Source organism: Anomaloglossus baeobatrachus, chromosome 5, assembly GCF_048569485.1.
Source record: "Anomaloglossus baeobatrachus isolate aAnoBae1 chromosome 5, aAnoBae1.hap1, whole genome shotgun sequence".
NCBI classification, from domain to species: domain Eukaryota; kingdom Metazoa; phylum Chordata; class Amphibia; order Anura; family Aromobatidae; genus Anomaloglossus; species Anomaloglossus baeobatrachus.
In genome coordinates this window covers 44636034-44648892 of record NC_134357.1, presented here as the reverse complement: position 1 = coordinate 44648892, position 12859 = coordinate 44636034, and the positions used below count along the sequence as shown (strand labels likewise).

General features: G+C 52.3%; 1 protein-coding gene across 3 annotated transcripts in view; it reads right to left on the bottom strand.

Annotated features, from left to right (window-relative positions):
- Positions 1–10595: 10595 nt before the first annotated feature.
- MKI67 (marker of proliferation Ki-67) overlaps positions 10596–12859 on the bottom strand; it is a 290198-nt gene continuing 287934 nt past the window's right edge. For all 3 annotated transcript variants that reach the window (XM_075348448.1, XM_075348449.1, XM_075348450.1), the window contains one exon: positions 10596–11959. In XM_075348448.1, the coding sequence (XP_075204563.1) occupies positions 11844–11959 (116 nt within the window). In that variant the 3' untranslated portion in view covers positions 10596–11843. The remainder of the gene's footprint in view (positions 11960–12859) is intronic.

Here is a 12859-nt window from a genome sequence, read left to right as displayed (position 1 = left end):
AAACTGCAAACTCTGTCCCTGCCACCTGGACAGTGGAAGCCGGCGGTTCTACCTGAGCCGAGGGTCCCACCAGTGCCCGAGGCTCCGGCTGAGCAAGTGCAACAGGGGCCGAGCATTGCTCACAGTGAGGGTAGGTGGAACCTGCAGGTAACATAGCCGCACAATAGGTACAGGTTGCAAAATAACCCTTTGCCTTAGCGCCCTTGCTCCTTGTGGACGACATGCTGTTGTCTCCCAGGAGAGTGATCACTGAGGGTATATAGCCAAAAGCAAAACAACCCGGCCGAGCAGAGAAAATATATACAAATATATATATATATATATATATATATATATATATATATATATATATATATATATATATATATATATATGTATATAGATATATATATACACTCCGGCACCCTAGGGGGACCAGCACCGGGTGACCGGTGTGGCTTACCGACCGCTCAAAGCGGTGTGTGTCCACCAGATTCCCTGCCTAGGTCTCCCAGAGCTGCTTCAGAACTCGTTCCTGAAATCCTCCACCGGCAGAATGTGTAAAAATGGCTGCCGGAGCTCACAGGGGAGGAGAAAGCCGTGGGCGGCGACTAATAAAGTGCGGGAATCTGGTGCCCCACAGTGATCAGTGAGGGGGGGGGGGGGAAGAAACCTAAAGTATGCTCCAGCCCTCACTGCCGACATCAGGTCGACCGTCCCGCCCTTACCCCTGACTGGCAGGCCCAGGGGCGGGAGTTATGGTACTAGGCCGCAATGAAGCCGGGGACTAAATTTAATACTGCGGCCGAAAAACAGGTGCGGTCGGCGCGGAAGTCCCGGTCGTCACAAAACCAGCCGCAGCTGCGGCGTCTGTGACACAAGCGCTCCATGCACCGTCCCCATGGGGACCCAGAGTACCTTTAGATGCAGGGTCCTGTCCCTGATGATACCAAGTCTCCTGTCCGGCAGATTCCCACAGGGGCTGCGGAGGGAGCCCGGTCCCAGTGAATGGATGACCGGTTAGGATCCCACTTCTCCCAGAGCCTCTAAGGGATGGGGAAGGAAAACGGCATGTGGCTCCAGCCTCTGTACCCGCAATGGGTACCTCAACCTTAACAGCACTGCCGACTCAGTGGGGTGAGAAGGGAGCATGCCGGGGGCCCTGTCGGGGCCCTCTTTTCTTCCAACCGATAAAATCAGCAGCTGCTGCTGACTAAAATGGGAGCATGAGTGGATGTGTGCCTCCTTCTACACAAAGCATAAAACTGAGGAGCCCGTGATGCACGGGAGGGTGTATAGGCAGAGGGGAGGGGTTACACTTTTTAAAGTGTAATACTTTGTGTGGCCTCCGGAGGCAGAAGCTATAAACCCAATTGTCTATTGTCTGGGTCTCCCAATGGAGCGACAAAGAAAAATAGCTTCACCCAACCACTAACCATGAGTGGAAAAAGAAGGGAATTTTATTTACTTACCGTAAATTCCTTTTCTTCTAGCTCCAATTGGGAGACCCAGACAATTGGGGTGTATAGCTATGCCTCCGGAGGCCACACAAAGCACTACACTAAAAGTGTAAAGCCCCTCCCCTTCTGCCTATACACCCCCCGTGCCTCACGGGCTCCTCAGTTTTGGTGCAAAAGCAAGAAGGAGGAAAAAATTATAAATTGGTTTAAAGTAAATTCAATCCGAAGGAATATCGGAGAACTGAAACCATTCAACATGAACAACATGTGTACACAAAAAACAGGGGCGGGTGCTGGGTCTCCCAATTGGAGCTAGAAGAAAAGGAATTTACGGTAAGTAAACAAAATTCCCTTCTTTGTCGCTCCATTGGGAGACCCAGACAATTGGGACGTCCAAAAGCAGTCCCTGGGTGGGTAAATAATACCTCATAATAGAGCCGTAACGGCTCCGTCCTACAGGTGGGCAACCGCCGCCTGAAGGACTCGCCTACCTAGGCTGGCATCTGCCGAAGCATAGGTATGCACCTGATAGTGTTTCGTGAAAGTGTGCAGGCTCGACCAGGTAGCTGCCTGACACACCTGCTGAGCCGTAGCTTGGTGCCGCAAGGCCCAGGACGCTCCCACGGCCCTGGTAGAATGGGCCTTCAGCCCTGAGGGAACCGGAAGCCCCGAGGAACGATAAGCTTCGAGAATTGGTTCCTTGATCCACCGAGCCATGGTTGATTTGGAAGCTTGTGTCCCTTTACGCTGGCCAGCGACAAGGACAAAGAGTGCATCCGAGCGGCGCAGGGGCGCCGTACGAGAAATGTAGAATCTGAGTGCTCTCACCAGATCTAACAAGTGCAAATCCTTTTCACATTGGTGAACTGGATGAGGACAAAAAGAGGGTAAGGAGATATCCTGATTGAGATGAAAGGGGGATACCACCTTAGGGAGAAATTCCGGAACCGGACGCAGAACCACCTTGTCCTGGTGAAACACCAGGAAAGGGGCTTTGCACGACAACGCTGCTAGCTCAGACACTCTCCGAAGTGAAGTGACTGCTACTAGGAAAACCACTTTCTGCGAAAGGCGTGCGAGAGAAATATCCCTCATTGGCTCGAACGGTGGTTTCTGAAGAACCATCAGCACCCTGTTCAGATCCCAGGGTTCTAACGGACGCTTGTAAGGAGGGACGATGTGACAAACCCCCTGCAGGAACGTGCGTACCTGTGGAAGTCTGGCTAGGCGCTTCTGAAAAAACACAGAGAGCGCAGAGACTTGTCCCTTAAGGGAGCCGAGCGACAAACCCTTTTCCAATCCGGATTGAAGGAAGGACAGAAAAGTGGGCAAGGTAAATGGCCAGGGAGAAAAACCCTGAGCGGAGCACCACGACAGGAATATTTTCCACGTCCTGTGGTACATCTTGGCGGACGCTGGTTTCCTAGCCTGTCTCATAGTGGCAATGACCTCTTGAGATAATCCTGAAGACGCTAGGATCCAGGACTCAATGGCCACACAGTCAGGTTGAGGGCCGCAGAATTCAGATGGAAAAACGGCCCTTGAGACAGCAAGTCTGGTCGGTCTGGTAGTGCCCACGGTTGGCCGACCGTGAGATGCCACAGATCCGGGTACCACGACCTCCTCGGCCAGTCTGGAGCGACGAGGATGGCGCGGCGGCAGTCGGCCCTGATCTTGCGTAACACTCTGGGCAACAGTGCCAGAGGAGGAAACACATAAGGGAGTTGAAACTGCGACCAATCCTGAACTAAGGCGTCTGCCGCCAGAGCTCTGTGATCTTGAGACCGTGCCATGAATGTCGGGACCTTGTTGTTGTGCCGGGACGCCATTAGGTCGACGTCCGGCATGCCCCAGCGGCAACAGATCTCCTGAAACACGTCCGGGTGAAGGGACCATTCCCCTGCGTCCATGCCCTGGCGACTGAGAAAGTCTGCTTCCCAGTTTTCTACGCCCGGGATGTGAACTGCGGATATGGTGGAGGCTGTGGCTTCCACCCACAGCAGAATCCGCCGGACTTCCTGGAAGGCTTGCCGACTGCGTGTCCCGCCTTGGTGGTTGATGTATGCCACCGCTGTGGAGTTGTCCGACTGAATTCGGATCTGTTTGCCTTCCAGCCACGGCTGGAACGCCTTTAGGGCAAGATACACTGCCCTTATCTCCAGAACATTGATCTGAAGGGAGGACTCTGTCTGAGTCCAAGTACCCTGAGCCCTGTGGTGGAGAAAGACTGCTCCCCACCCTGACAGGCTCGCGTCCGTCGTGACCACCGCCCAGGATGGGGGCAGGAAGGATTTACCCTTCGACAGAGAAGTGGGGAGAAGCCACCACTGAAGGGAAGCTTTGGCTGCCCGAGAAAGGGAGACGTTCCTGTCGAGGGACGTCGACTTCCTGTCCCATTTGCGGAGAATGTCCCATTGAAGTGGGCGCAGATGAAACTGCGCAAAAGGAACTGCCTCCATTGCTGCCACCATCTTCCCTAGGAAGTGCATGAGGCGCCTCAGGGGGTGTGACTGACCTTGAAGGAGAGATTGCACCCCTGTCTGTAGTGAACGCTGTTTGTTCAGCGGAAGCTTCACTATCGCCGAGAGAGTATGAAACTCCATGCCAAGATATGTCAGTGATTGGGCCGGTGTCAGATTTGACTTTGGAAAATTGATGATCCACCCGAAACTCTGGAGAGTTTCCAGAGCAATGTTCAGGCTGTGTTGGCATGCCCCTTGAGAGGGTGCCTTGACAAGTAGATCGTCTAAGTAAGGGATCACCGAGTGTCCCTGAGAGTGTAGGATTGCCACCACTGTTGCCATGACCTTGGTGAAGACCCGTGGGGCTGTTGCCAGGCCGAAAGGCAGTGCCACGAACTGAAGGTGTTCGTCCCCTATGGCGAAACGCAGGAAGCGCTGATGCTCTGGTGCAATCGGTACGTGGAGATAAGCATCTTTGATGTCGATTGATGCCAGGAAATCTCCTTGGGACATTGAGGCGATGACGGAGCGGAGCGATTCCATCCGGAACCGCCTGGTTTTCACATGCTTGTTGAGCAGTTTTAGGTCCAGAACGGGACGGAAGGATCCGTCCTTTTTTGGCACCACGAACAAGTTGGAGTAAAAACCGTGACCCCGTTGCTGAAGAGGAACAGGGATCACCACTCCTTCCGCCTTCAGAGTGCACACCGCCTGCAGAAGAGCCTCGGCTCTGTCGGGGGGCGGAGATGTTCTGAAGAAACGAGTCGGAGGACGAGAGCTGAACTCTATCCTGTAACCTTGAGATAGAATGTCTCTCACCCATCGGTCTTTTACTTGTGGCAGCCAGGCGTCGCAAAAGCGGGAGAGCCTGCCACCGACCGAGGATGCGGTTTGAGGAGGCCGCTTTGGGAGCGGTTCCTCCGACGGTCTTTTTAGGACGTGACTTAGACCGCCATGCATCGGAGTTCCTCTGACCTTTCTGAGGCCTTTTGGACGAGGAAAATTGAGACCTGCCCGCGGTCTGAAAGGACCGAAACCTCGATTGTACCTTCCGTGGTTGAGGTCTGTTTGGTTTGGACTGGGGTAAGGATGAATCCTTTCCCTTGGATTGTTTAATGATTTCATCCAATCGCTCACCAAACAAGCGGTTGCCAGACAATGGCAAGCCGGTTAAGAACTTTTTTGGAAGCAGAGTCTGCCTTCCATTCACGTAGCCACATGGCCCTGCGGAGTACCACCGAATTGGCGGATGCCACCGCCGTACGGCTCGCCGAGTCCAGGATAGCATTAATGGCGTAGGACGCAAACGCCGACGCCTGAGTGGTTAAGGACACCACTTGCGGGGCAGATGTACGTGTAACTGCATTAATCTGCGCCTGACAAGGTGAGATAGCTTGGAGTGCCCATACGGCTGCGAATGCTGGAGCAAAAGACGCGCCGATAGCTTCATAGATGGATTTCAACCATAGTTCCATCTGTCTGTCAGTGGCATCTTTGAGTGAAGCCCCATCTTCCACTGCAACTATGGATCTAGCCGCCAGTCTGGAGATTGGAGGATCCACCTTAGGACACTGAGTCTGTTGAGGATAAAGAATTGAGTATCCAAAAATACTTAATTCAGCCATTTCATAGACTCAGTTATATAGTTCAGTAGATGTGAACTAACACACATATTTGTGAATGCTTTTGTTTCTTACTAATATGTATATATGTATATTGCATATTCAGTGTATTTTCCTTAAACTCAGTGTATACTAGGATATATATATATATATGTATAGCTTGAAGATGGCCACCATTTCCTGTTCTCCACCCAAGACAGATCGACAAAGAAATTCCTGGAGCCTAGACTGACCAATCAACGGAGAATATGCAGATCTCTCTACGTCATGAAGCCCTGACTTACGATACTTGATTGGACTAAAACTTTTGTTCACACCCCCTTACTGTTTGGTCTAGAGTTTCTTTCAAACAATAAAGAACACACTTGGTTAAGAGCCAGTCATGGAGATAGACATAACTGATTTTGCTGTGCAGTTATTCATTCTCGTGTGCACACATGACATTTTAATTAGAAGCAGCAGCCGGATATCAAGAGATCCTTTGAGTCTCATCATCATCGTCATTCTGACCTTGACAAGTCCAGCCCTTGACAACCTCGGGGGGGGAAGGGATAACGTGTGTCCTTAAGGCGCTTGGAAAAACGCTTGTCTGGACAGTCTCGGTTTTTCTGGATTGCCTCTCTGAAGTCAGAGTGATCCAGAAACATATTTAATGTACGCTTGGGAAACCTGAAACGGAATTTCTCCTGAGAAGCAGACTCCTCAATTGGAGGAGCTGGGGGAGAAATATCCAACACCTGATTGATGGTCGCTATAAGGTCATTCACTACTGCGTCACCTTCAGGTGTATCTAGGTTGAGAGCGGCTTCAGGATCAGAATCCTGATCTGATACCTCCGCTTCATCCTCCAGAGAGTCCCCCTGCTGGGACCCTGAACAGTGTGATGAAGTGGAGGGAATTTCCCAGCGACCCCGCTTGGGCGGCCTGGGACTGCGGTCCGTGTCAGAGACCTCACCCTGGGACCTATGGGTTACCCCAGGGGCACTTTGCTGTTCCAATTGAGGGGGACCAGGGGTCAAGGATTGGACAGTGCCCGGGGCCTGAATCACCGGTCTGGACTGCAATGCTTCCAGTATTTTAGCAGACCATTTATCCATACTCTCAGACAGTTTGTCAGCAAAGGCTGCAAACTCCGTCCCTGTCACCTGGACAGTGGTAGCAGGTGGTTCCACCTGGGCCACCAGTCGCAGAGGCTCCGGCTGAGTAAGTGCCACAGGGGCCGAGCATTGCACACAATGAGGGTCAGTGGAACCTGCCGGTAGTACAGCTGTACAAGAGGTACAGGTTGCAAAGTACGCCTGTGCTGTGGCACCCTTGCTTTTTGCGGATGACATGTTGTCTCCTCTGAGAACAACCAGGAGGGTATATAGCCAAAAATCAACAGAGCGACCGTACAGTGCAAATGTATAGCCTATAAGCCTATATATATATATATACACTTCGGCACTCAGTGGGGCCAGCACCACAGGTGCTGCTTACCGACCGCTCAGAGCGGTTGTGTGATCACCAGATTCCCTGCCTGGGTCTCCCTGTGTTGTCTCTCCTCTCCAGCGTCTGAATCGCTGACAGGAATGGCTGCCGGCGTTCTGTGGGGAGGAGGGGACCGTGGGCGTGCCCAAGAAAAGTGCGGGAATCTAGTGCCCCAGTGTACTGAGTGAGGAGGGAGGAGGATACTAATGTATGCTCCAGCCCTCAGCGCTGACGATCTGTGCAGCGTCCCGCCCTTCCCCTGACTGGCAGGCCTGTGGGCGGGAATATACGACACTAGGCCGCAGAAGCCGGGGACTAAAGTTATAAGCGCGGCCGGCAATAAGCGCGGCCGCGCGGTAGTCCCCGGCGCACTAACACACCCAGCAGTGCTGCAGTGTGTATGGCACAAGCGCTCCATGCGCGGTAGTCCCCGGCGCACTAACACACCCAGCAGTGCTGCAATGTGTATGGCACAAGCGCTCCATGCGCGGTAGTCCCCGGCGCACTAACACACCCAGCAGTGCTGTAATGTGTATGGCACAAGCGCTCCATGCGCGGTCCCCACGGGGACACAGAGTACCTCATAGTAGCAGGGCCTTTTCCCTGACGATACCCAGCTCCTATCCAGCAGATTCCCAGGGGCTGCGGAGGGAGCACGGTCCCAGTGCCTGGAGACCGATCCGGATCCCACTTCACCCAGGGCCCATTAAGGGATGGGGAAGGAAAACAGCATGTGGCTCCTGCCTGTGTACCCGCAATGGGTACCTCAACCTTAACAACACCGCCGACAAAGTGGGGTGAGAAGGGAGCATGCTGGGGGCCCTGTTATGGGCCCTCTTTTCTTCCATCCGATCTAGTCAGCAGCTGCTGCTGACCAAGCTGTGGAGCTATGCGTGGATGTCTGCCTCCTTCGCACAAAGCATAAAAACTGAGGAGCCCGTGAGGCACGGGGGGTGTATAGGCAGAAGGGGAGGGGCTTTACACTTTTAGTGTAGTGCTTTGTGTGGCCTCCGGAGGCATAGCTATACACCCCAATTGTCTGTGTGCACACATGACATTTTAATTAGAAGCAGCAGCCGGATATCAAGAGATCCTTTGAGTCTCATCATCATCGTCATTCTGACCTTGACAAGTCCAGCCCTTGACAACCTCGGGGGGGGAAGGGATAACGTGTGTCCTTAAGGCGCTTGGAAAAACGCTTGTCTGGACAGTCTCGGTTTTTCTGGATTGCCTCTCTGAAGTCAGAGTGATCCAGAAACATATTTAATGTACGCTTGGGAAACCTGAAACGGAATTTCTCCTGAGAAGCAGACTCCTCAATTGGAGGAGCTGGGGGAGAAATATCCAACACCTGATTGATGGTCGCTATAAGGTCATTCACTACTGCGTCACCTTCAGGTGTATCTAGGTTGAGAGCGGCTTCAGGATCAGAATCCTGATCTGATACCTCCGCTTCATCCTCCAGAGAGTCCCCCTGCTGGGACCCTGAACAGTGTGATGAAGTGGAGGGAATTTCCCAGCGACCCCGCTTGGGCGGCCTGGGACTGCGGTCCGTGTCAGAGACCTCACCCTGGGACCTATGGGTTACCCCAGGGGCACTTTGCTGTTCCAATTGAGGGGGACCAGGGGTCAAGGATTGGACAGTGCCCGGGGCCTGAATCACCGGTCTGGACTGCAATGCTTCCAGTATTTTAGCAGACCATTTATCCATACTCTCAGACAGTTTGTCAGCAAAGGCTGCAAACTCCGTCCCTGTCACCTGGACAGTGGTAGCAGGTGGTTCCACCTGGGCCACCAGTCGCAGAGGCTCCGGCTGAGTAAGTGCCACAGGGGCCGAGCATTGCACACAATGAGGGTCAGTGGAACCTGCCGGTAGTACAGCTGTACAAGAGGTACAGGTTGCAAAGTACGCCTGTGCTGTGGCACCCTTGCTTTTTGCGGATGACATGTTGTCTCCTCTGAGAACAACCAGGAGGGTATATAGCCAAAAATCAACAGAGCGACCGTACAGTGCAAATGTATAGCCTATAAGCCTATATATATATATATACACTTCGGCACTCAGTGGGGCCAGCACCACAGGTGCTGCTTACCGACCGCTCAGAGCGGTTGTGTGATCACCAGATTCCCTGCCTGGGTCTCCCTGTGTTGTCTCTCCTCTCCAGCGTCTGAATCGCTGACAGGAATGGCTGCCGGCGTTCTGTGGGGAGGAGGGGACCGTGGGCGTGCCCAAGAAAAGTGCGGGAATCTAGTGCCCCAGTGTACTGAGTGAGGAGGGAGGAGGATACTAATGTATGCTCCAGCCCTCAGCGCTGACGATCTGTGCAGCGTCCCGCCCTTCCCCTGACTGGCAGGCCTGTGGGCGGGAATATACGACACTAGGCCGCAGAAGCCGGGGACTAAAGTTATAAGCGCGGCCGGCAATAAGCGCGGCCGCGCGGTAGTCCCCGGCGCACTAACACACCCAGCAGTGCTGCAGTGTGTATGGCACAAGCGCTCCATGCGCGGTAGTCCCCGGCGCACTAACACACCCAGCAGTGCTGCAATGTGTATGGCACAAGCGCTCCATGCGCGGTAGTCCCCGGCGCACTAACACACCCAGCAGTGCTGTAATGTGTATGGCACAAGCGCTCCATGCGCGGTCCCCACGGGGACACAGAGTACCTCATAGTAGCAGGGCCTTTTCCCTGACGATACCCAGCTCCTATCCAGCAGATTCCCAGGGGCTGCGGAGGGAGCACGGTCCCAGTGCCTGGAGACCGATCCGGATCCCACTTCACCCAGGGCCCATTAAGGGATGGGGAAGGAAAACAGCATGTGGCTCCTGCCTGTGTACCCGCAATGGGTACCTCAACCTTAACAACACCGCCGACAAAGTGGGGTGAGAAGGGAGCATGCTGGGGGCCCTGTTATGGGCCCTCTTTTCTTCCATCCGATCTAGTCAGCAGCTGCTGCTGACCAAGCTGTGGAGCTATGCGTGGATGTCTGCCTCCTTCGCACAAAGCATAAAAACTGAGGAGCCCGTGAGGCACGGGGGGTGTATAGGCAGAAGGGGAGGGGCTTTACACTTTTAGTGTAGTGCTTTGTGTGGCCTCCGGAGGCATAGCTATACACCCCAATTGTCTGGGTCTCCCAATGGAGCGACAAAGAAAAGATTGTGTACGCACCGTAAAAGCCTTCCTTTGGGGGGGGCAGGAGACTGACCCGGGTCTTTTTTGATCCAGCCCCACTCTCTTCCTTTTCTTTTTTCCACAGTCTCCTGAGTCCCCCCAATGAAGCGATAGCGGAAAAAGATTGAGTTATCATTCATATTCTATGAAAAAAGGCCAAGAAAGGAAAACAATCTGCCAGGGTGTGTAAACTTTTGAACACAATTGTAGCAGGGTGGAAAACACACTAGTATGAGGGGTGGGGGGTGGGGAGAATTAATACAGAATTAAGGTGATAATACCCCCACATAAGTATCAGCAGATTACACCCACAACACAAGTGAGTGAAGAAAAAAAAAAAATTTGCTTTATTTCCTCCTCCCCCTCTAAAACCTAGCTGCGTCTTAGTCCCTCAAAACGGTAAATGCATGGACAGAGTCAAACACTGGGAACAACTTTGCAAGTCAGCATTTTATTTTATTTTTTTATATTTTATTATTTTTTTTAATACAGGAACAAATCAAAACTCCATTCAATGCTTGTAATTTTACATACACCACTATTAAAAACCAGTTGAGCATTCGCTGTGAAGGCCACCGCATGGCACCAAAGGCATCACAGGACGTAAAAGGGCCTCGGCTACATTCTTATTCTTCTTTTAACATTCCCTGGGCTGTCATCATGTCTTATGTTGCTACAGCTGAAATATTTGAAAAGTAACAAAAAAAAAAAAAGAAAAAGATCTTTGCACAATCACATTCGTCACAAAGCACTTTTTTTTTTTTACATTCTGTGTTGGGTTGAAAGGGGGTTTCCATGGAACGAAAAAAAAAAAAAAATATGTAGAAAGGAAACGGCACCTTTCCTGTCTATAGGTTATGACCGGTACTGCAGCTCAGCCTTTTATTTGCATGGGGCTGCAATACAAGATACACACAATGGTGGTGCCTTTTTTTTTTCTCTAATACCAGGAAACCCTTTTAAGATTCTGTATGCATGCCCTAAGGTGGTAGACAGCAGTAATGATTTTTTTTTAGCTACCTTTGGAACAGAGACCAGATCTGTCTAGATATATATATTACATATATTAAACCCCCCCCCCCATAATAAAAATACAAACAAACTTTTAAATACATAGGTGGTTAAAAACTCACTTAAGACATAGTGCGCTAGGCATAATTACAGAAAGCCACGAGCTGGAATGACTCCGTTACAATCTTTGCATCACATTAAGCAAAGCAAATTACAAATGTAACAAGTTAAGAAAAAAAAATATATATATATAATCATTCCAATACTTTAAACCACGGCAGAAGCGAAGACTTTGCAAATTCAGTTTATTCAACAGGTATACCAATCTAATATGAATATTGCAATAAAAAAAAACAAAAAAAACAACCATGTTAAAAAAAAAAAAAAAAATTATTTCAGAGGTGGCCATGAAGCACTCATTCCCTTTCTTCCAGTCACAATCATCTGCACAAAATTATAAGGCTTAAACGCGTGATAAAAAAAAAAAATATATTGATATAAAATGTACAATTCCTTTGAAAACAATTAAGGAGCAGCGCTAAACTATCAAAAACATCTAGAATTATGTGGAACCACAACTTTTTTTTTTATGTAATCTGCTTGAAAACTTTATAATTTAATTTACAAGTTTAAAAAAAAGAAAAAAAAAAGAGGAAGAGGACGGCTGCTTTACTTCCTGGACCTGGCGCTTGTTCTGGTCTTTGCTGCTGGAGATGGCTTTTTTATATCAGGTTTAGATGTCTCTTGCCTGGAGCTCTTTTTCTGAGCTGCAGCGGTGGCCGCTTCTGTAAAGTGAAAGAGGTCAGTCAGATTTATACATTTCACGCACACATCATATTTATAAGTGTGTGTGTGTATTGCAAAAAAAATATTTTTTTAATACTGTATATATCTATTTATATCTCTCTCTATCCCCCCTCGCCCAGACACGCAAACCCCTAAACCCCCATCAGACAGACGCACACACACCCCCATCCCCTCAGAGACACAGACAGGCACATGCACACCCCCTCCCCAGACAGACACGCACACACACACACCCCCTCAGAGGCGCACACACAACTCCTCAGACGCACGCATCCCCCCACCAGAAGCGTGCACATACAACTTCCAGAAAGGCACACACACACAAACAAACCCCCCCCAGCCCCCCCCCCCCCCCCGACAGACGCACGCACACAGCCCCCTCCCCCCCGACAGGCGCGCGCGCACACAGCCCCCCCCCCCCGACAGGCGCGCGCGCACAGCCCCCCCCCCCCGACAGGCGCAGGCGCGCGCGCACACAGCCCCCCCGACAGGCGCGCGAGCACACAGCCCCCCCCGACAGGCGCGCGAGCACACAGCCCCCCCCCCCGACAGGCGCGCGAGCACACAGCCCCCCCCCCCCCGACAGGCGCGCGAGCACACAGCCCCCCCCGACAGGCGCGCGAGCACACAGCCCCCCCCGACAGGCGCGCGAGCACACAGCCCCCCCCCCGACAGGCGCGCGCGCACACAGCCCCCCCCCCCCCCCCGACAGGCGCGCGCGCACACAGCCCCCCCGACAGGCGCGCGCACACAGCCCCCCCCCCCCCCCCGACAGGCGCGCGCGCACACAGCCCCCCCCCCCCCCCCCCCCGACAGGCGCGCGCGCACACAGCCCCCCCCCCGACAGGCGCGCGCGCACACAGCCCCCTCCCGACAGG